Source organism: Periophthalmus magnuspinnatus, chromosome 6 (genome assembly GCF_009829125.3).
Source record: "Periophthalmus magnuspinnatus isolate fPerMag1 chromosome 6, fPerMag1.2.pri, whole genome shotgun sequence".
Taxonomy (NCBI): domain Eukaryota; kingdom Metazoa; phylum Chordata; class Actinopteri; order Gobiiformes; family Gobiidae; genus Periophthalmus; species Periophthalmus magnuspinnatus.
The window spans coordinates 3,857,737-3,882,750 of NC_047131.1; the positions used below are offsets into that span (position 1 = coordinate 3,857,737).

The window sequence follows — 25,014 nt, forward strand, 5'->3', positions numbered from 1 at the left end:
CAAAAAAAAGGTCGCACGCTCTAATCACACAATGTCTCAAGATTTATTTCCATCCAGTGTTGCATAAATTTTTCACCAAGATGTTGCACTGATGATGTTAAAGTCTGACGCTGCACAAAGCCTTCTCCAGCACATCCCAAAGATTCTCAATGGGGTTAAGGTCTGGACTCTGTGGTGGACAATCCATGTGTGAAAATGATGTCTCGTGCTCCTGAATCACTCTGTCACAATTTGAGCCCGATGAATCCTGGCATTGTCATCTTAGAATATGCCCGTGCCATCAGGGAAGAAAAAAATCCATTGATGGAATAACCTGGTCATTCAGTATGTTCAGCTGACCTCATTCTGCTGAACCTAGACCTGACCAACTGCAGGAGGCTAGTACCCATTTGCTAAGTTAAATCCAGGTAGCGGCTTTTTTTTTTTTGGCCAGTGTATTATCATAATGCAGCCTGTTTTCCTTCAAATGTTCCAAGTCAAAGTGTGCCTTGATGTGCTGAGTGGAGGCTCTTGTGGGTGTGACGTGGCCATCTGTGTTTTGAAGGAGCTGTGAATAATTGATTGGTCCATGTTTATGCAGAAGGATGGACATCTCCTCAGCAGAGACATGCTAGTTGTAGCTTAGCAACGCTGGGCATCGCTAGCACCCTGTGGAGGCGTGATGTCCGCGCGGAGCCTGGTGTAGGAGGGGCTTTGAGTTGTGTTGTTGTTTTTTTGCGTGGAGCTCAAATCCGCCTGTATTTCCCATGTATTTCAGCAAAATTTGTCTCGGCCCATTAGAGGAATATTGTACAAGCAGCTCGAGGTCTTGAGGTCAAAATAAATCTGCTGCGTGTTGTCTGCGTCTAATTAGAAAGCATTTTATTGTACGGTAATGAGGAAGTGCGCGGTTAGAATTACCTTCACAGCAAAAGTGTCTGAGAGTTATGAAAAGAACTTATAAACTCATTGCAGTGAATATTTAAGATGGTCAGAATGCATAAGGGAAATGAGGAATAACTTTGGACAACTGCAAACTGTTTAAAATTAACTGTTTTTTACATTTTAAGATATTTTTAAGAGTAAAAGCCGAAGTTAAATCTGACGACTGCACAGCTTTTATTATGGATCCGACCTGGACGACTGAGGGATTACATAGACATTTTTAAGACCTTTATGATTTAACTACAATTTATAAAGTTATAAAGGCCTGGGCAGCTTGTCAGGAGCAGTGAATGAGTACTACCTTAGATACCAAAAAGTTGGTCAAAAGCAAAAAAGTGAAAAAAAGTGAAACCTTTTACCATTAAATTGTTTGCTTTTTTTCATATATTCCGACCATTTATAGTATTTATTAGTATTTATAGTTTATGTGTGGAGTTCCCATTTAAGTTGGACTAGAGGATATTCCAAATTATTATTATTATTTTATTTCATTTGATCACGATTGCCTAATAGGTACGCCATATTTTCTTGTGATATAAAGCGTCTTAAGGGTCAGATATTTAACTATTCATGTCTTAAGTGTAATTATCATATCAAGTAGGAAAGAAACTCAAGGTTTTGTGCCTCTTGTATTTTTATAAACTACCGTTGTGCGTAAAAGCTTTAGAAACTTTTATCTTTGCTTCATCTTTGCAAACGTTTTTATCATTGCTTCTTTTCTTATTTTAATTTGCTCTGGGCTATTTTGAGGCCGTTTGTGTCTGTTATGTGATTGTGCTGATGATTTCCCAGTGTAGGACTCTGGCAGAGGAGGAAGAGGAGGAAGAGGAGGAAGAGGAGGAAGAGGAGGAAGAGGAGGCAGAGGGGTCAGAAGTGAAGGTACGCTGGCACTCACGTTGGCACTCTCTGCAGCACGCCCCCTTCACGTAGGCCGCCACGGTGCCCCCCGGACACTGAGGGGGAGGGCAGGAGATGGCCTCACACTGCACTGTGCCGTTCTGGGAAGAAGATGAAAAGAAATGCAAAGACCTTGAGATTAGATTAGATATGAATGCATAAATGTATCTAAGAGGAGGGGTAGGTTATCAAAAGTATTGCAAATCAGATACCGAACGATACTAAAACTAGTGTCGAAACTATACTCATTTGAACAGGTAACGATACTAAAAAAAAGTCACATTAACAGGGAAGAAATGAACGTTTCCTGAATAGTTTTAGAACAGAGGTGTCAAACACATTTTCACCAAGGGCCACATCAGCAAAATGGCTGTCTTCAAAGGGCCAGACGTAAAATAGATATTACTACTTTTTTAACTTGCTAATTAACTGTTTCTGTATTTATTGCTTATTCAAGTTTCAAATATTGCATATTTATTTGCATAGATGTAAAAATATGGCTGTGTAACGACATATCTCTTGATAAAATGACATGTTAAGACAATCATACTTTTTAATTTACCATGTCGAGGGCCACATAAAATGATGTGGAGGGCCACATTTGGTCCCCGGACCTTGAGTTTGACACATGTGTTTTAGAATGATTTTGAGCTGTATCAGAACAAGTATAAGACAGATGAAACTATGGAACCTACTGGACGACTGAGGGACAACACAAATATAAGGCCACATGGGAATAGAAAAGAAAGTACAAATGTGGAACATCACATTCTATTGTCTAAATAAAGAGTGTTTTATTATCATCTTGGTGTTGGACTCGGTATTGAGTACTGAGTCTATCCTGTAGTATACACACTAGTATAGAGTTTATTTATTTAATGAGACAATATACATTAACTTCAACAGGGGCGGTGCATTGTCCCAGTGCTAGTTTCCACCTCTAAGCCCCGAGGAGCCTCATGTTATAGTTAAACAACATTCAAGAAAAAATGCCACTACAATCACCAGACTCTCTGACATGTCATTTCACATCTATCAAACCAGAACATTATTTCATTCGCTTTTCGTGGACGTTTAGGTGTAACAACACAACACTCAAGAAGTCCCATAATAACAGAGGATGGTGATAGGCTGTGCAAACACACAAGAAAAAGTGAACAAAAAAGTGGTAGAACAACATGATAAGCTGGGGTTTAGATAGTGACCATTCAGATCAGAGAGAGTCGTTTTAGGTTTGAATCGACTGGATTTCAGCATCGAAACTGGCAACGCAAATATGAGGCAGACTGGATAATCAGGTAAAAAAAACAAACTTGGAGATCACGTTCAACATTGCAATTGTTATGAGTATAAAGGCTATACGGGGAACAGCTGGAATGTATAGAATTTAAAATCTAAATCTTACATACTTTGAAATAAATGCACTATATTTAGAAACAAGAAATAACTTTATCTATTTAGGATGAGTTGATATAATTAAAATTCAGGACAAGATATTTTACAGGCTATATGCCATAAGTATGAATATAGTATGAAGACAATTTACTATTATTATCTCAATTTCCATAGCAACCTGTTAATCTAATACATCTAATCCAAATGCCTTGTGTGTCTTCCCCGTGAATTTGCTAATTAACATGACTTCCACAGATGAAACGTTCGGTGGCAGCAACATCTTTCAACCTGCTCCACATAATTGATAACATCTTAATGCACGACCTTTGCATTTTAAAGGGCACTGCTAATTACCGCGCATAAGGTAAGCCACACATTCGATCAAATACTTTAATTACATAGCCTAGCAATGGCACCCGACATGCCCCATCCGAAAGAGATGGTTTCATTGGATGAGTAGGCAAAATGAATCCGTGATGATAATTATCCACTGTCAGGAGCAATTAGGTGCGGTGCTCTGAGAAATGTCGCTACCATATTTTTGCGTTTGGGGTAGTGAACCATCAAGGCGTCGGATTGGTCGGTCTAAAAGGGCATCTCCGCATGAGTGAATCGTATATGTTTTAAATCCGGACAGACTGACAGCTGTGAAATGCGTTTATAAAGTACAAGTCCAAATGTTAATACTGCTTTTTGGCAATTATGCTTGGTTTGAATAAGCCTAAAGTAGACTCGTGGGAGAGGCAAGCGTTACTAAGCACTTCTGTTGATGTGTCTAATCCACAGCTTTCTGAATACTGTATATTAGGAGAAAGTGCAGCTAGATTTTCACTATAAATCTACTCTGAGTGCAGGAGGAATTCATTATGAAAGGGGTGATAAAATCTGCTTTCACTTTACACCAATTATGTGGTTTTGTCATGATACTAGACTCAATACTCAATACTCAATACTGATTCCAATACTATGGTGATAATATAAATAAACATTAAACATTAAATGGTGTATACAAGTCTGTGTCTTATATTTGTTCTGATTCAGCTCAAGATCATTTTAAAGCTTCAGAAAAGGTTCATTTCTGTCATGTGAATGTGACTTTTTCAATATCGATAATTGCTCAAATTAATATCTAGTTTCAGTACTAGTTTTAGTATTGTTTAGTATAGGATTTTCGATGCTTTTGACAACACCACCCTTAAAACTTAGGTAGTAAAATATACCAACGATATACAATAAATCTTCACGGTGTCATAGTGCTTCGATAACTAATATAACTGTATACTAACTAATATTAATATAAGAACAATAAAAACAGTAAGTTTCTTGGTTTTAATCTTTTATTTTTCATGATTTTAAGATTTGATTTCAATAACATATTTATTTTACATATATTTTTCGGAGTATAAATCACACTTTTTTTCAGTGGCTGGGGGTGCGACTTATACTCAGATGCAATTTATATGTGAAATATGTGAGGGTTTTTTTCATTATTATGTATTTTTTGGCTGGTGCGACTTATATTCCAGTGCGATTTATCGTCCGGAAAATACAGTAGTCCTTTTGAGTTTACAGTGACCTGGTTTTAGTCATAATTTCTGACATCCAAAAGGGAATAGCTTATACTAAACATACAAAACTTTGCATGTACAAGTGTTTTGTAAATGTGAATAAATCAACATGATTTGTTATGAGTAAAGTCAATATTTCATTTGCATATGGCAGGCAAACACACAGATCCTTTTCACACATGTATTAAAGATGGATAACTTTCTTGTACTGCATTACTCACACAGAGCCCACAGACACGCGCAGTAGTATTTGTAGTAGTAGTAATAGTATAGCCTTGTAACAGCAGTAGTAGTTATAGTAGTCGCAGCAGTAGAAGTAATAATAGAAGTAGTAGTAGTAACAGTAAAAGTGTCAGCAATAAATATTAAAACCCTACCGAGCATGTGCAGTTCCTACATCCGTCGGTCCAGCTCTCGTCTTCTCTGTAGACCACGCCCTTCACGCTGCAGGTGCGCTCACAGTAACAGCCGTCCAATCCGTTCATCTTCTCCTCCGCCCGGGACAACTGCTCATAAAAATACAATAACAGGATAAAAAAACAATTAAAAGAAAGAAAGATATATAAAGAGCAATGAAAGTCAAGTCAACAAGAGGAGACGTGAGGTTTCAGTGTGGTTCAGGAGATATTTAAGACTGTATTCACTCTTGTCCCGGTTTGGTTCTGGTGGTTTGGTTTCTATTGTAGACTTGTCCAGTTCCAGTCCAAGTCCTTGTTCTAGTCCAGGTTAGGCTTTAGGGTTTAGTCCTATCCTGATGCTGATGTGGTGTGAATGTGCCCTTTAACAATGCTGAGAAAATAGCACTGTTACCATAGTGATTAACACATAAAAACAAAACATTATGTATTTTAAGTGCCAAAACGTCCTCCAAATGTTGTATAATAAACCATAGAGCTGAAAACCATGAATATCAACAGTCTTATATATCAGATGGCAGTCATGCAGTCATTCCATTATCAGACTTCTATTTTCTCAAAAAGGGGCACAAGGGGCTGGACCGAATACTATGAGAATATGGAAATAAGCAAAAGACCTATGCCTATTATTAATTCTATTGATTGCCTATTATTAATTCTATTGATTTGTTTTAGATTAATTAATTGTGTTTTATCATTTTGTTTACATATTGGTATAAAGAAAATAAATTATGATAAAATAAATACCCCCCCCCCAAAAAAAAAATAAAAATAAAAAATAAATAAATATTAACATTAAATACATATAACTGAATATTAAGTATCAAAACATCTCAAAATTAAGTACAAATAAATTACTGTGATTTTCATACAACTAAAATCTCACTTTGCACCATATAACCCCACTGTTTGGCATTATTGATTGTTTTAACCCCGCACATATTCACATCCTTCTATGCTAAATCACTACTATCCCAATGACGCAAAAAAAGCGCAGTACCACACTTGCACATTACATGTGCAATGGGGCAGAAAAAGACTGAAACAATAAGCGTGGATACTGTTAACACATCTGCAAACGTGACATGAATTTGAATGGCATTTAAGAGTGGATACAGAAAGGCTATAGCATAATCTGTCGTTGTAAGCAATCCCCCACACTGGTAATTACTGATCCTATTTCAGATAAGGAGCATGTACACTGCAAAATCTATATGCGCACTCTCTTACATGGGTTAAATTGACTTGGAATTACAGTCTCTTTAGCTCCCCTCTACAATTAAATGGTTATGGGACATCAAAAAGGTCAATGCAGTTAATCGCATTTTAATCTTGATAACAGTTATTGTTCCAGTAAATTACAAAACCGGCGTAAAAATGCAAAGACAATTCATTAAAACAGTTGAAATTGATATGGGCACTTGTTCTGCCCCTTAAAACCTGGAGCAAAGCCTCTTCTATTGTCTCATTTATCTTGGCTTTTAAAACATGAATAGTAATAATATGTTATAATAAGTGCATTCTTCAGCTAAAGGGTTCGTTTTTGACGGCACATGAATAATTAGAATTTCAAATCATATTTTCAATTGTAACCCAAAAAATTGTGAGTGCCATTTTTCTTTTTCTCAATATTGAGTTGCTCTAACCTAGAATTTTACACTAAATTCCCTGAAATAATCAAAACAAAATCAGCAGATGTGATATGTGATCATTTATCACCCCATTGGTTAATAGGTTGTCTTAAAAATAAATGGGAACAAAAAATTCTAAGGTAGGAATTGAAGAAATGATGACAGTTTTTCATTTCTGCAGTAAATTATTTAAAAGGAGACAAATTTGACTCTTTGGTTCATTTTTGTTCATGTCTATGTAAAATACTGTAATAACTCAGGCTGCAAACTGCTCTCAAACGTCCACTGTGCTCAAAATCCTGTGACTATTATTGCAATTGCAAGTTACTGCAGTAATAATTTTAGCTGAAAGAAGTGAATAAAAAAAAAAAACACCCATTCGAGAGTGTGTCTGTAATTTACATATAGTTGATATTAACACACACGTGTCAATAACAGACAAAAAGAGGGTCTGGGGGACATTTGGAACAATATCTACACAATTCTCTGCACTCTAGAGCAGAAGGTAAATGAACTAATACTTTGTAGCGCAAATGTTGTTGTGTTTTTACTTCTCAGTTAATAAAAAATAAAAGTGTTATAACAGTAAATGGACTCTTCACTAGAGACTCACACACTGTTTGGGCATTAGTTTAACAATGAGCTGGATTTTATCAGAGCAAACCTATAAACAAAGAGAACGGGTGTTTTTAGTTGTGATGATGTCAAACTCTCTGACTTAATTACACTGTATATTGACATGAAATATCCAAAAGCTAATGTTGAACCTGATCATATCTATTAATGACTAAACCCAAGAACTCATTATATTTACTGCATAAATTTACATTTTATCATGATTCATTTGAGCTGCTGCCATCTGTGTGACATATGACTGGCCTTTATAATGCGGTGATGACATCTGAAACCCAGCAAGACGCCATTTACTACTATTCTACTGTACTGTTTAAACTCTTCTAGTGTACGTTTAGCCTACGTAAGTGTGATAAGACTTTGAACATATGGTATGGTCACATATGGTCAATGTTTAAATCTCTACTTTTTACTCCAGAACAACCCACAGTCTAAACTTTATCCTCTCGGGGGTGGGTCAGTGTTGGTCGGGGGGAACTCAGCCTGTAGCTGTAACTGTCTCTCGCTGCAGTGAGAGGGCGCCATAGAGCACACACTGGAGCACACAGTGAGCAAATGAGAGCATGGTGTCTGATATAAACCACATCATTTTATTTTTATTGCAGATCTACATGATTGACATGAATGACTTATTTTGAGATCAAAACGGCCATTTGCGGGGAAAGGTGAAAAGTCTGCAGCCCTGATAACTATACCACCAAATGAAAGGGCATGACTGAATGAATAAATAAATAAAGACAATGCGTTTTAACTATGTACTCTAATTAACATTACAATTTTAAATCCAACTCATTGTAACTTGTATTGTTTTTGACAGTGTAGACACATTGGTTTATTGCATTGCGTTACCTTGCTGGACGTTTTAGCCAGAATGTCCTGCAGCTCCATGATTTTCTGCACCAGTCCGTGGAAATCATTGCAGGTGGGACAAGCTGAAACACGAGACAGAGGATAGGGTTTAATTTAATGCAATGAAAAAGCGACCGCCTGCCAGTTTTTGTCTGCTATAGATAAGCCACCCAGCTAAATATAAAGGGATTTAAATTACATGTGTTTAACTGCCAGATCCAATATAGAAAGCAATCAGTGGAGACAATATTGTGAAAACAATATGGCTCAATTGTTTAGATGCTTTGGATAAGTGGGATAGGATTCTTTCAGTGGTATCCAGCGGTAGCTCAGTTGTTAAAGTATTTGCCCACTGATCCCGTTTGTGAATCCTGCTCTCTACCATAAATATCATTGGTTAAGAGGTCAGATCCACTGACCCACAGGTTGGCGGTGCTATTCCAGCTCCTACACATGAATGTTACTGGTGTATGTATGCGTGTGTGAATTCAGTGAAGCTGGAAACGCTCCATATAAAAATGTGACCATTTATCATAAATATATTTAGAGACAGTTTAATCGTTGGTTATGAATGTACCGTTCACCTTCGTTTTTTCCATAGACTTTCGGGAAAAAAACAAAAACATAAATAAAAGTTTGAAAGCTTTCTCAGGGTCAATGAGACCAATCATTTTAAACTTCAGGTGAATTTTAAGTTTTAAATCCATTAATTACCCCGTAGCTGATTAATCTGAGCAAATCAATATCATGAAGACAAGTCAGTGACAGTCCACCATGTGTGTCCCACATTCATATTAGGCTGAGTGGGAGAAAAGCCTCACTAAACGAAACAAGGACTGGTCATTGGCATCCTGTTACATAATGATCACTACTACCTTAGCTGGTTTAGTTCAGCTGTAGTCTTTGCCTCTGAGTCCTTGTTTATACCCAGTTAAGTCCAGTTTAGACCAGTGTTAGTCCTGGTTTAGTCTTGTATTATATTTTATGGTCTTACTTCTGTTGAGGTCGGGGCACTGTGAGATGTAACCCTGTGGCATCACCAGGATCTCCACGTCCTGCATCACTCCCTGAAGAAAAAACAAACAAAACATTTGATTCATTTATTTTTGAGTTTATGCTGGAGGAAATGTTACAGCATCTTCTACATATTTACATATTCTGAAAAAGAATATGTAAATATGTACTTTTGTATGTACTATATGCACTTTTCTATTTCTAGAAAAGTAGTCAGAAAAATAACACAAATTAAACCAACCCTGTTAAGTTACCAGTGTACAGCCTGTGGTTGTTACAAGTGTTTAGCCTATGGTTGTGTTACAAGTGTTTAGCCTATGGTTGTGTTACAAGTGTTTAGCCTATGATTGTGTTACAAGTGTTTAGCCTATGATTGTGTTACAAGTGTTTAGCCTATGGTTGTGTGCTTCAGTAGATGTAGAGTTCTTGTAATAATCGGTTCATCAGTTGTAAAGAGACTTTATATTTTATACAGATTTAACTTTGTTACTTTGTTTCTCTCTCTCACATACAATTTTTAGGACTAGGGCTTTACAAGTTAGGAAAACAAATCGAATTGTGCTTTTTCTGATGAGTATTGTGATTATGATCGTGATTCGATTTACAGAAACAGTAGGATTTTGTTCAGAGGAGCATTAACATTTGAGACTGAAATATGAACTGATAGACTATTACAAGAATCAAATATATTTCCAAACGTGTGTAGAGGTCTAAACTAAAAGATTTTTCAACAAAAGACAGGATATTTAAATAATTGCTGCTCAAATTGCTATTTGGATTCATTTGAAATATATGCCGTGTTCCTGTGGTGCAGTGTGATAGTGAAAGCATTTGCTGCACTGGAGGAGTTTTGTCTGTAACTGGATTTCACGGCAGCATTTCCTCCTGACAGGCATAAACTGGAGATACAGATTCTATTTACCTTAATAAATCTCAAATGATAGCCTTTTACCTCACGTTTGTTGAAGTTTAGGCCGTGAAATCTGAAGAATATAATACATTTAATATGAGATTGAGCCCCAGGTTACTTTTTTACAGCAAAAGTCAAGCCTCAAGGTCAAAAAGGTTAAGCAGCCGTGGTTTAGAGTACTGACCCTTTCCTTACAACAAACAGCAAGGTTTTCATTTTCATAAAAACACTAGCCAAAAACACCAACTCACTTCTAGCTCTTACAAGTAATAATGATTTAGTCCTGGTTCAGACCCGTTTTAGTTTTTTTGGTTTAGTTCTGCTTTGGTCCTGGTTCAGACCTGTTTTTAACCACTTGTGTGAACTGTACCTATTTGGACCCCTGAGTGCATTTCCTTGGCCATACACGCGGCGTAGTGGTGCAGTGGAGGATAAATTGTTTTTAAATTGTCTTGCCACTTCAATTTACCGACCATAGATTTTAAAATGCGACGGAAATTACGTGCTGACTTTTGCAGGCACTGTGCTCAAATTGAAGCAGAAAGCAGCGGCGTCGATTAAACTTGGTAATATAGGTTATTTGCAGTCATAAAATGCAATGTCTCATCTGCTTTATTTACTGCTCTGGACGGCGCTCTGTCACTGGGTCTTTCGGGTTGTTTAAGGACGTCTATAATGGAACTTTTAACAAACCTGTATGGACAGAAGTAAATGTGCAGTAACAGAGATGTTGACAGGAAATATTGATATAAATTGGAGGATTGTTATTGCCAGATGTGTGTTGTGAGATGTTCTGCTGGAGTGTTTTATATATGAAAGTCAGATAATATGGATACAGACAAGTAAATAAATAATACATAAAATACTGTTCTGATTTCAGGTTTTTATATTACAGTGCTTGAAGATGCACTATGTAACATTTCTGATGAGGGGTCCACTACCAGCTTGTCTCCATGGAGATGCTGTCACTTCAGCTGCAGGTTCAGAGCTCGACATTAAACTTGGATTTATTTTACTGCTAGAAATACATTAAAAGCTTGCATTCTCAGTGCTCGCCACAGATCTGATCTGTAACTTGGCCTGGTTGTGTCACCTACATGTCTACATTGAGATATACAAGTTTAATGCCAGATTGTGGAGCATTTCAGGCAACGCAATAACATCTACAAATACACTGGTGGCAGATTCTCTATCAAAAAAGTTAGACAGATAACATTGTTTACCTCAGGTGCCTAAACTTACTCTCTCCTCACTCCTTCTCACACAAATGTTCAAAAATGTTGCAATAAAGTGAAGGTAAATGAAAATGTGCTGCGGGTGAAGGTGAAAGGTCACTATGAAGAAGAATCAGGCCTGCAGGTTTTTACAGGAGGGCAATGAATCTGGTTTGGCAAATCCAGAATGATATCCCTCTGTGTTATACAGATTGATATCAGTCTGGTTCTCACGTCCTCTGTTGCGTCTCAGTCCTGATCAAACATGATCGTCCAATCAGATCTGTTTTTTCAGTGACACATGTGAAACGAAGGAACTCACTGGTCACCTATGAGTTACAAATAAAATCACATTTTTGGTTTAGTCCTGGTCTAGACCTCTTTTTTATTTTTTGGGTTTAGTCCTGGTCCAGATCTCTTAAATTTTTTTGTTTAGTCCTGGTTTAGACCTGTTTTAGTTTTTTTTGGGTTAGTTCTGGTTTAGACCTCTTAGTTTTTTGTTTAGCCCTGGTTTAGACCTGTTTTAGTTTTTTTGTTTAGTCCTGGTTTAGACCTGTTTTAGTTTTTTGTTTAGTCCTGGTTTAGACCTGTTTTAGTTGTTTTTTTTTTGGTTTAGTCCTGGTTTAGACCTGTTTTAGTTTTTTGGTTTAGTCCTGGTTTAGACCTGTTTTAGTTTTTTTGTTTAGTCCTGGTTTAGACCTGTTTTAGTTTTTTGGTTTAGTCCTGGTTTAGACCTGTTTTAGTTTTTTTGTTTAGTCCTGGTTTAGACCTGTTTTAGTTTTTTGGTTTAGTTCTGGTTTAGTTTTAGGTCAGTTTTGGTTCTAGTTCAGACCTATTTTTTTTAGTTTAGTCCAATTTTATTTTTTGTTTTAAATCAGGTCCCCTCAGATGAACAGTTTAGTGCTTCGATCATTGATTCTGCAGAAACCCACAATCTCTTTCAGCCCCTGTGATATTTTTTTCCTTTTATTATTATTATTTCAAACCATGTCTGTCCCTGATTGGCTAATCCACCTGTCAATCACACCCATTTGAAAACAAGTTCTGGTTTAGACCTCTTAGACCTCAGAGTCTGATCCACCGGTGACCAGACTCTCTCAGGCAACATCTGACCCATTTCTGTGAGTAAGTCCTTTTGGATCAATATTGTGTTTAACATGGAACAATACGTAAAATAATGTTGATTGTATGTGATAGTTTAGTACTAAATATCAACAGTAACACATTTCTTCTTTGTTACAGTGAAACTCGTGGCTCGCCGTGTAGCACGTGGTACAGCTAGATTTTCTTTCAATGAATTCTCCTTATAATGAGTGTTTTGTGCAAATAAACGTCTCGGTATTTACTCCCTGATGAACAAGGTGGCTGAATTAATTGAATGTTGAAGCGCGTTGTTGTAACACCCCAAGTCCTAGTATCAGCACTAGTAATTTTCTCGTCAAGTGACAGGCTCGTAAATACAGCCAGAGGTAGTGCATGTGTGCTAATGAAACGGAGAGCTTTTAAGTGCAGGGCCTTTCAAAGAGTAATACAGGGTGAAGAGGGAGAGAGAAGGAGGGATTGAGAACGAGGGATAGATGGAGGATGCGCCAAAGATGGAGAGCGATAGAGAAAGAGAACGGAGGAACAGGGAGAGATAGAGAGATACATAGAAAGAGATGCACCGAAACAGCTAGATACAGAGAGGGTTAGAGAGATATAGATAGAGACAGAGAGAGATGCATTAAAGACACACTATGCAACTTTTCTGGGCAGTGGAGGGATCGTACATGTGGTTGTCTTCATGGAGATGTTATGGCTTGTCTGTAATGTTCCACCGTATGGCATTAAACTCCATGAAGAAAGGTCAAGGCGACACCAAGTTACAAAAGGATGCATGTTTATCAAAGTATTTCTGAATAATATTTTATTTTTTTTATCACAATTTGTTCATAAGTTGAAGTTGATTTTGGACATAATGTAGATGCAATTTCGGGTCAATTATTGGAATAAATAAATAAAAATAAATAAATAAATAAATATTGGAATACATTTTGCTCACTTTTAACAGCAGCATTAACATTTAACAAACTGAAAAGGCTGAAATAAAATTTGCAAAGGTCTAAATTACAGGTTTAGCAACACAATTGAATCTCACACAGAGTACATTTTGTTGTTGCCAGCTAACACAATAATTGCTAAATATTTGCAAGCTTTGTGTTTTTTGGCCATTCAATTGTGAGGAATCTTGCAGCTAGCGCACACATCCATTACCACACAATCACTAGACACGGCTATATTGATCCTGATGCTTTATAGTGTCCGGTGATCCTGCCACCACACCACAATGTCCGCCCCAGGTGGGACATTTAGGACCACATTCCTGTCTGGGATATACATCTCCCTGACAATACAATGGACTCCAGCTTAATGAGCACGGTCCAGGGGCAACGCAATGATTTGTCTACAATCAGCCTGGTGGGGTTTTTCACACATAATTGCACTGGGCTACGCTCCAGACTATAAGGGGCAAACAAACAAAAAAACAGCTATAGGAAAACATGGAGGCATAAAGACAAAGAGAAATACAGGTAGAGAGGGGTGGGAGATATGCGACGGAACATTACAATTTCTATGGCGCCAGATTATGATTTAGAATTGATCAGGACTCATTTAAATGTCAGTATATTTATATTATAGCATATTGTCACAGGAATGAGATTACAATTCGATTTTTATCACCAGATACTCGATATTATTGTGGATGTCCTGAATACGAGCTAAAACGTACTCGTGAAATGTTATGTTTGAGGTCCAAGTATTGCACAAAACCTTAATTGACTGTAAAATTAACCACCGGAGAGGAAAACATGTAACTGAAAGATTAAACAGCAACAGAGACATACTTTTGTTGTTTTTTTGCAGCCTTTTAAATCAACTTTTAATACAGACTATACACTTGATATTTTAATTGTGCACATCTCCAGTGTTGTTATAGTGTCACACAATTCCCAAATTTCACACTAAATTTTGATACCAAGGAAAATGATTGATATGCAATACTGATTTGAATACCACAGTGAGAATAATAACTTTTTTACACAATGGAATCTAATTTTAAACAAAAAACAAACTGAAAACAAAAGCCTTTAACATTATTATGTGGTTGTGTATAAAGATCAAGACCATTCAGACCAGATTCAGATTCAGATTTTGCCTTATTTATGTGATTTGACTCATGTAGTATGGATTAATATAATTTGCATTGATTCCTTGACAGCCCATTTTTCAATACACCTCCTAAATGCAATTAAATGTAACCATAAAAATAAATAAGCACAGAATGAGAGCGAAGCCAGATTAATATGTGGCGGAAACAAAGTGAGAGAGTTGATGTATGAATTTACAAATGTAAAAAGGCATAGGTACGATTAAAACAGCTCAAAGCATGTTTACCTTGAAGAAGCCATGAGCAGAATTTCTTTGTCCAACCCACAATGCTGCATCTTCAGGTATGTCCATATAAGGAGCTTCCACCACTCGCTCATAAATCCTGTAAAAATAACAATATACAACAAGCATTAAAAAGTAAAGTGTGACAGAAGGATTGTATAGTTTCCCTCTTGTCAAATGTTTGAAATGGTTGGAAATTATTACTGCTGTTATGAGATAGATAACTATAATAATGTAAAAAGCAACTGTTTATAAAGGCTAACAGCAGTGGTGCCATTGTGAACATTTATAATGGCAGTAATACATAATATTGTATATTGTGACATTGTGAATAACACTGCCTGGCCAAAAAAAAAGTCACCATTTTTTAATTTAACTAAGCAAATAGGTTGGGGTTGCTGCAGTTGGTCAGGTCTAGGTTCAGCAACAGTCTGTACTCAAAGAATGAGGTCAGCTGACACCTGAATATACTGAATAACCAGGTTATTCCATCAATGGATTTTTTCTTCCCTGATGGCACGGGCATATTCCAAGACGACAATGCCAGGATTCAGGGAGCATGAGACATCATTTTCACACATGGATTGTCCACCACAGAGTCCAGACCTTAACCCCATTGAGAATCTTTGGGATGTGCTGGAGAAGGTTTTGTGCAGCGTCAGACTCCACCATCATCAATGCAACATCTTGGTGAAAAATTTATGCAACACTGGATGGAAATAAATCTTATGACATTGCAGAAGTGAAATCGAAACAATGCCACAGTGGTGATGACTTTTTTTTGGCCAGGCAGTTTATTATTATTATTGTTGAGGCCAAAATGGCAGTTTACAATAATGAGAATGATACAAATAATAACAATGGTATCATTATAAATCACATGTTATCTTTATAAAAAGGGAAAAGAACATAACCAAATTAATTGAAAATATGATTGAACTGAACCCACCCCCATCTCATTTTCTCATATTATATTTGAAGGAGCAAGTTTATAAGCTCAAAATCACCATTTGCTGCATTTGACTTGGGGAGCCTTCATAATCAACATATACTGCAAAAATTGTCATTTAAAATACAAAGTCTAAATATATTTGGTGATTTCTATGTTGATTGTTTTAGACGGACAAACACACCATGAGAGAAAGTCTGAACATTTTAATTAACCTATAGAAATTAATACAGGTGCAGTTAATTTAATAAGCTGAATCACCGTCTGCTGCACTTGACCTGGGGGGGCCTGAAGGAAATTCTAAATACTTTTGGTGATTTCTAAGGGACTAAAGTTGATTACATGTTAATGAATTCTTTGAACAGTGTCAGCAGCTGCAGTAAAATCCAATAAGCTGCAGTGATGTGAATGCTAATGTAACCCGTATACATACTATGTGATATAAACTTCCTTATGACCTTATTTGAGCAAAGGTCAGTTGATGTGCAATGTTTTATTCAGTGAACACTCTTAAGCTAAGTTATGCATGTAAACAGTCACTGATAGGCCCGTACTGCTGCATCTGACCAAGCAGAATCAACCAGCTGCACTGTAGAGCATGTCTTTTAGTGTTTTTTGTCCAGATTGATATTGGTATCACTCTGAATTGGTTTCTACTCATCAATCTGGAGCGGCTCTCACTGAAACTGATCGGGAAAAGATGGAATGTCACGATGAACATTTGAATCTGATTGGTCAGAACAGCAGAGCAAGTTGAAAAATTTAACTTTTGTTAAATCCTGTTGCGAGAAAATCTATCTTCCACAAATGCACAAAGCACTTTCCCTTTGCAGTTTTCAAATACAAAATAGGTGGTACTTCCATATTGATCCACTGTGACTGTGCACGCCGCTACTGTGATCAAACCTAGAGAAACCTCAGAGAAAACCACTCATCCACCACACCCTCATATCACTTGTGCGTTGCCTCCAGTGTCACCTGTTGCAGTCCACGTGCAGTATGATATGTGAGGCGCTGATGGCGATAGAGAGCTTGTGCCACTGGTCGTCTGCGAGGCTGTAGGGGAAGAGCTCTGTGTGTGGCTGCTGTCCTCTGGTCCTGTAGTGAAGACGCACCTCACTGCGCTGACCGCTGCTCTCCAGCTCCAGGAACCTAAGCGGCATAGAGACAATGAGGGATGAGCACAGACAAGAGGCTAATGCAACTACATACTCGCCACAGGAGTGCAAACCTAAAAGTATCATTTCAAAAAGGATCATAATACAAGACTCATAAGTTGCAGCAAACCAGATGGTTACTGGCTGTCAGGCTGATATTTGCCCTTTTAGCGTATTGGTTAATAACTTTAAAGCTCCAGCACAGGCTCATATTTTGTTTGGGGTAAAAACTAAATTAAGCTTTTTATTTGAATATTTAACCCGAAGAGGCCATTGCACAAATTGTGAATATGTTATCCTGATAAACTTCTAGTGAAACAGGACTTTTGATATTAGAAATTGTCAATAGATAGTATTATCACATTATAGTTTCAGAAAATGTATCAAAACCAGCTCTATTTGAAAAACCTGCTTCAGCCATGGAATAAAAAATATCTGTTGATAGCAAAAAACACTGCAGGCTCTCTATACTAGACACGTTAAAAGATAAAAAATTCCTTTATTTAAAAAAAAGAGAGAACAGAGAGAGAAGAGAGAATGTACAAGCACTGTCGTGAGAGCTCCTCAGGACCCCAGTCTGCTGTGCATCTCCATCTCAAAGACACTAACCACTCCCTTGAAGATAGTGAGGTTCAGATCTTAGACAAAGAAAATAAATAGTTTGAGAGGAGCCTTAAAGAAGCTATTTTTGTTAGGAAAGACAATCCTTCCTCAAACAGGAATGGGGACCTGAGACATAACCTCTCACCGATTAACAACTCTATCCTCATACCCAAAACAAAGAGAATAGCAGGGTCGTTAAAGGTTGGATAGGGTCATTTAAGATAAAACTGGAGATAATAGCTTTTTACAGTTTCAGTGTAGTTAGCTCCTCCCTTCAGACAGATATAAGGCAGTGTTCACCAGTAATCTGACCAGAACTGAGGAAGCAGCTTCGATGAGCAGCAAAACATCTTCACTCCTACAACAATTTGTTCAGTTGACAGATTTAATTTTGTCTTTTGCTGTCCTTCATTAAAGCTGCATTACCCAACTTTTGTCATATATTAAAAGCGTAACATAAAAAATCTGAATGATATACATCGTTTTCATCTACAACAAGATAACGTTTTATAGTTCAAAGAGACACGTGAGCCACTATATGACACTTTGGGATGAGAGCAGATTGGCTGTTTAAGGGTGGTCCATCCTGCTTCACTTTGTAAAGCTGCGCTAATGGCCAAAACATCCATGCATGTGAATACTAGAGATGTGCCAAAGTGTTTCTCTTACTCAGCAACTATGAACCCATTCTTAAACAATTACAGCACGACTTTGATTCACCAGTTCAAACATAAATATCATTGGCTGTTCCGAGGAGTTTAACAGTGTCACAGGTTAGGTTTTGCAACTTCTGTCCATACAAAATTCTGCTTGCGTCATCAAACCTCGATCATTTCTGTCCATTTTGAATTCATAGATGTCCCTCCAAGGCTTCAGTAGGGCACTCATCTTTCACATAAGCAGATGAATATAAAGGTTTGAATGGTCAGAGATATTATAATGGGGTTATGCGTTTTAAGTGCAACATCAGCAGAGCACACTGAGCACGTCTGACACGGTGAATCTGCACATTACTATTCAAGTAAAATCCTCTTTCTCACGGCTCATACATTTACATACATTTACTTCATATTGACCTTAATGACAAGTGCTGCCGTGTGCATTTAACCTGTGAATCAGGAGAAATGTGGACAAAGTACTCAACATTCGAAACCTAATCAGTCAATTTGAATTTAAATAATACAAAATCACTTAAAGGTGCACTAAGTAACTTTTACACTGGAGGGTCTGGCGAGTGGTTGTCTGTGCATTCATATAAATAAATATCATGTATATATTCAAAAAGTCATTAGAGATGGAGTGAGGAGCTCGGGCACATGGGAGGAGCTTGGAGTTACATGTTCCGGGCGTGTCCCACAAGGAGGAGGCCCCGGGAAAGACCCAGGACACGCTGGAGAGACTATGTCTCTCGGCTGGCCTGGGAACACTTTGGGGTCCCACCGGAGGAGCTGGAGAACATGTCTGGGGTGGGGGAAATCTGGGAGTCCCTGCTTAGACTGCTGCCCCCACGACCCGGCCCCAGAAAAGTGGAAGAAAATGGATGGATTACAGCATATTTTGGTATTAGAAGCTTGTGATTAGGCCTGTCACGGGAACTGCTAATAATATTTTTTGGAGCTCAATATTTATTGTGTACAATTTATTTGCAATAATGGGAAGACTTGATATTTGAGCTGTAGACAGTTAAGTAACTTTTATGTCTTAATTCTGCTACTTATTTGTTTCCTCTCAGGCCTTTAAATCATACCATATATATATATATATATATATATATATATATATATATATATATACATATACATACACACACACACACCCCTATACATATATATATATATATATATATATATATATATATATACACACACACACACACACATATATATGTACTTTGAAATGTATCGTTTAACGTGACATTTCTCTTTAGCATACTATACTATTTAGCATACTAATTCCATGTACTGTAACAGTTCACAAATTTGCTCAACTTTTTCAATTGGAATATTTTCAGTGTACCCAAACAAAAAACTAACTTTGGGGATTCCAAAATGCGCAAATACTTCGCATAACATTCATTCCAAAGTATTGCGACTCCATCAGTTTATTTACCCGTAGTAACCCCAGCAGTCTGAGTTATTCCACTGCACTTTAATTTATTTTTTTAAATAGTTTTGGATGTTGCCACTAACATTTGCTTTTTACATTTGATGCTGAGCTCTAAATCACAGCATTACAGTTATAGTTACATCTACACAGGGCGGACACACTGATTAAACGTCTCAAGACATTAAACAGCGAAGACACCAACACAGAGACACAAGACGCTCTGCACGTAATCTGCCAAGCAACTCTAATGGGTTTACACTTTCCCTCCCATGCAGACACACATTTATCCCAGCGCACATGAACACACCATCAAACAACCCAGTGACAGTGAATTAGCACCAGCTATGCTCCTAAACACATCCACAAGCGCAGTCAGTTTGGTGGCGTGTGATTGGCTAAGACCCCCAATCAGCCAAGGGTAAAACCATTAACATCCCTGCACATTCTTACATTAGCCTACAAACGGTTCACTCAAAGCATTATGGGAGATTCTTGATTGCTGTTCTGATCACCCAATGCCTCTGCTACACAGAACTAATGGAGAAAATTAGCATGCTAACGGTAGCAAGGCTCATCAGTTTTCAGACCACGATTACAGAGTCAATGTCTCAAGCGATATGAGTGATATTGTCTGCTGCACACACACTGCTGCACACTGGACAGGGGAGTAAATCTTGTAAATGGACATTAAAAACAAATATTCAAACTGTACAGAAAACATTAGTGAGATTGTGATCCATAATAATTAAGCATATGGTTATGAAGGGAGGGAATTGTATGCTAAATGTACAGTGAGGAGACATAAAATTAACTACTGTATTTTCCAGACTTTAAGTCGCTCTGGAGTATAAGTCGTACCAGTGAAAAAATGCGTAATAATGAAGAAAAAAAACATATATAAGTCGCACTGGACAATAAGTGACATTTTTCTGGGAAATTTATTTTTTTAAAATCTGAGACCAAGAACAGGCATTTTACCTTTAAAGGAAATTTATAACAATAACGATAAAATAGAAGAAAGAACAACAGGCTGAATAGCAGCACAGCACACTAATGTAACACATAGACAACCAACTGTTCGATATGTTTATGTAAGATATTAACAGTTAATCAGATACGCTACGCTAACGTAACGTGCGGGTTTTCCACAAACACAAGAGACATGAGAGTTCTTTTCTCTGATGTTTACTGTGGTCTTACTTCTTCATCACAGTTTACACTGTGGAACTAGCAAACACATCGAATATAACATAAGCTCTGGCTCATATCACACATACACACAAAACTGCACATGAACGTATGGAAAATATACACACCACTTTGACCTCCGAGTAAACAAACCAGTGAACCCAAAACTTTATATTTTACTGTTCAATTGTTTCTTAAATAGTGCTCTGTCGGGTCAGACTTCACATTAATGCAAAAGGTTAAACCGGAAAACAGAAAGTGTTTTTTAACTAATATTCTTTGTTTAATGTTGCACCATATTCTTGCGGTACTTAAATAAGTTTAATTTCCTATTGTGGCACTTTCTATCACCATGGGAATAAGTAGACCAGGACGCAAGTTAGATCTATGAAAAGGCGAATCCACTCACAGTAAGGATGCATGTTTTGATGTTTTACAAGGTATTTATACGGACAGAGGCAAAAGGGATAAGTTAAATGCCATACTGTGGAAAAATCCAGGCAAATCAATAACATTACTATGGGGACAAGTAGAAAGGTTAAAATGTGCCTTTAAAAAGTATTGAAGGTAAGGTTCATTTAATTAATTACATTTTAGAGAGTATATTTTCACAGTTATCCAGCCAAAACCCACAAATGGTGTTGGCCCAGTAATACCAAAGCTTCAATAGACTTGTTTTTCTTTTTAATCCATTTTAGATCAATATTACAGTTTATTTTATTTTTCTTTTAACTGATTGTTTTTGAATTTCAGATTTGATTTCCAGTTTTCTTATTAACATATTATTGTCGATGTAGAGAGATTGGTCTTTTGTCTTGGAGGATTTTACGTATTATGCATGTTCCGTTGATATACTTGATATTCTAATTTGAAAGTCTTTCCGAGCATTTCAGTCTCTTCTTCTTTTTACCTGTTCTCCTGGTGGTGGATGGACAGGATGACCCCAGAGTTGAGGTGGTCTTGTTTGACTGTAGCCAACACAGTGAACTCATTCTTCCCCCTCAGCTTCTGGATCATAGACCTCGAGACTTCGACCGGGGCCTTCACCTCCCGGGACGACCCTGCAAAAACACAAAGGATTTACTTATATGAGTTGGATTATTTGTTAAATAATTTCGTAGGGAGGCCCACAAGCTAGAGGAGTATTCACCCGTAGTTCTGATGTAGATTTGGTTCTAGTCCTGGTCTAGTCCTGGTTTAATCAAAATTGTGATGTAGTGTGAGGACAAGTGTGAACACAGCTTGAGATGGACATGTACAGAGGAAAGGTAGTAAATATATCTTACAGAGGGAGTGAGAATATACAGTACAGAGGAGAGGTAGTGTATTTATGGTACAGAAGAGTGAGAGTGAATATATGGTACAGAGGAAGGATAGTAAATCCTGCCCATACCACGGTCAGAGATTGGACAGAAAAGACTGAAATACAAACAGCTAAACAAAAAAAATCAGACATTTCAAAGAACATTGTATTACCTAAATAATTACAACCTTAGCAATTTGAAAATTTGCTTAGTTCAAACTGTAATCTCCATCCCATTGCGCTCTCGTCCAGTACTGTACTAGAGAAAGGCTAATGCTTCTGTAGCCTGTATTTTGTGTGTGGTTATTTCCCCTGCTCCTGCTCCCTCGGGCCTGCCCCTCTCCTCCCCTCCAGTCCGACACAGACCCTCCATGCTCCTTTAATGGAAGCATCAATAAAAGATGGCGTTTCACATCAAAGACTCAGGAGCGGAGATGTGAGGCAAGTGTGCGCTGACCTGGTACAGTTAGGAGCTCCGGGAGGCACGGGTGGTTTGCTCTGTATTTACATGGCTTCCAACGGCAGGAAAGAGTTAATTAGCACAATATGGAAATGCTAAAGCTATGCTAAGGTTTCTAAAAATAAGTAGCATGGATAAATATTGGCATTGTCATGTGGTGTAAGCTTAACGTTTGGCTGAAGGACCTGTGCTTCTTGCTTGTATTAGAGGGAGAGATGCAAAACCAAGTCTAAACGAGGACTAAAGAAGAGCAAGCAGAGACAAAACCAGGTCTAAAACTTAACTAAACCACATTTTGGCCTATCTGCAATAATCTTCAGATAAACAGTAAAAAACCTGGTCCTATCCCAAGATCGAGCCATAAATTTGCCAGTCTAAGGCTGAACCAGGACTGAATCGGGACTGAACCAGGACTAAACCAGGACTGAACCAGGACTAAACCAGGACTAAACCAGGACTGAACAAGGACTAAACCAGGACTAAACCAGGACTGAACAAGGACTAAACCAGGACTAAACCAGGACTGAACCAGGACTGAACCAGGACTAAACCAGGACTAAACCAGGACAGAATCAGGACAAAACCAGGACTAAAAAGCACTAAACCAGAACTAAACCAGGACTAAACTAGGACCAAACCAGGACTGAACCAGGACTAAACCCGGACTGAGCTAGGACTGAAGAAGGACTAAATCCAGACTGAACCAGGACTAAACTAGGACTAAACCAGGACTGAACCAGGACTGAACCCGGACTGAACCAGGACTAAATCAGGAGTAAACCAGGACTAAAAAAAGCACTAAACCAGGACTAAACCAGGACTAAACTAGGACCAAACCAGGACTGAACCAGGGCTAAACTAGGACCAAACCAGAACTGAACCAGAACTAAACCAGGACTAAACCAGCTGCAAATCAGGAAAATGCAACCAAATTTTAGACCTAAACACAAATAAAGCCATAAACTTAAAGATGCACTGCGTAACTTTTCTGGTGAAATGTTTGACAGTACAGCATTAAACGCAACACTCACGATGTATGATTAGGTTTTTAATTATAGCTCAAAAACACATTGAAAAAAACAAACAAAAAAAGAAAACACTTATTATGATCAAGGCAATACTGTGGAGTATTCTACACAAAGTGGCATACCTTCCACCAGAAAAGTTACAGTGCCCCTTTAGCTGCAGTTAACTACTAAAAACACAATTTATTCTTTTGGCATATGTGCTATCTGTTTACAAGCAACATAAAACAGCAGACACATTTGCATACACTTAAAACTGCACTTAGACGACTAAATACGCCTCTGTCCCCCTTTGTTTTTTAAGTGCATCACTTTCTTGTCATTTCTGTCCAAATAAAACCCACTTGTTCGGGGTATGGCCCTTCAGAGGGGCAGAGCGGGCTGGGCGTTCATACATTTTGCATTGCCAGTGTCATTGGCTGAAGAGGCACAGATGGTCCAATGACTCAGGGACAGTAGTTCTGCCTAGCAATAATCTGCCATCAACGCCATCTCTTTAATGAGCGAATCCACGTGAGCAGAGAAGATATAATCTCACAAATGATGGAATATTTAATCTGCGAGAGAGTGATATAAATAACAGAATGTCAACCTACTTTTTACAATGATTGGGAATGACAGGCTGACTCGCAATATAAAAAAATAATTCAATAAAAATGGCAAAACAGTCATATTTAAATCAACATGTTGCACAAAATAAGTACCGGTATAAGCATAATTTTAGACAATATTCTAGAAATTTATTTATGGGTTTAAGAGTGATTAAAGTTGCCATAAAAATGAACAATTCAAAACTAAATGAATAGCAAAAAGTGCTCAAAATTGCTTTATAATCTCGTGTGTGCAGTTTGAGACAGATACATAGAGACGTAATAGTTGTGTTTGCCCCGCCCCCTTCTTTGTTGACCAATCGATCAGCAGGCCTAGTTAAAATTACTGTCAGACTGCAAATATTTGGTTCTGTTTTATAGATAATATCTGTGTAATTACTGTGCCTATCCACATGAAACAAAAGCCAGCACGCAAAGTTCAACATCTTCTCCGTGCAAACAACCAAGAGCTCAATCATTTTCTCACATTTAGCTACAGAAAGTGGTGCCATTATTCAATTCAGTTTATTTGTGAATTACTCAAAATCACAACGGCGATCCCCTCACGCTGCTGAACGAAATTGTTGATTTAACCAACGGAAAGTTCTAAAATCAAACAGTGAAAACAGTCATTGGACAGACACAGGAGGCGAGCAAATGGATAAGTTCGCAAGAGCGCCCCCTGTCCTTGAGCTTAGACCCTTATTCTCAGTGAGGGAAAAACTCGAGGACAATCACAGTTAAGAAGAA

At 37.7% G+C, this 25,014-nt stretch overlaps 1 protein-coding gene across 1 annotated transcript in view; it reads right to left on the reverse strand.

Moving 5' to 3' along the window:
• Positions 1-25,014, reverse strand: part of nell2a (neural EGFL like 2a) — a 164,713-nt gene that overhangs the window by 121,518 nt on the left and 18,181 nt on the right. The window contains exons 3-9 of the mRNA XM_033968522.2: positions 21,797-21,947; positions 16,811-16,984; positions 14,887-14,983; positions 9,308-9,380; positions 8,314-8,396; positions 5,162-5,290; positions 1,820-1,922 (exon numbers count right to left, since the gene is read on the reverse strand). Coding sequence (XP_033824413.1) covers positions 1,820-1,922; positions 5,162-5,290; positions 8,314-8,396; positions 9,308-9,380; positions 14,887-14,983; positions 16,811-16,984; positions 21,797-21,947 — 810 coding nt within the window. The remainder of the gene's footprint in view (positions 1-1,819; positions 1,923-5,161; positions 5,291-8,313; positions 8,397-9,307; positions 9,381-14,886; positions 14,984-16,810; positions 16,985-21,796; positions 21,948-25,014) is intronic.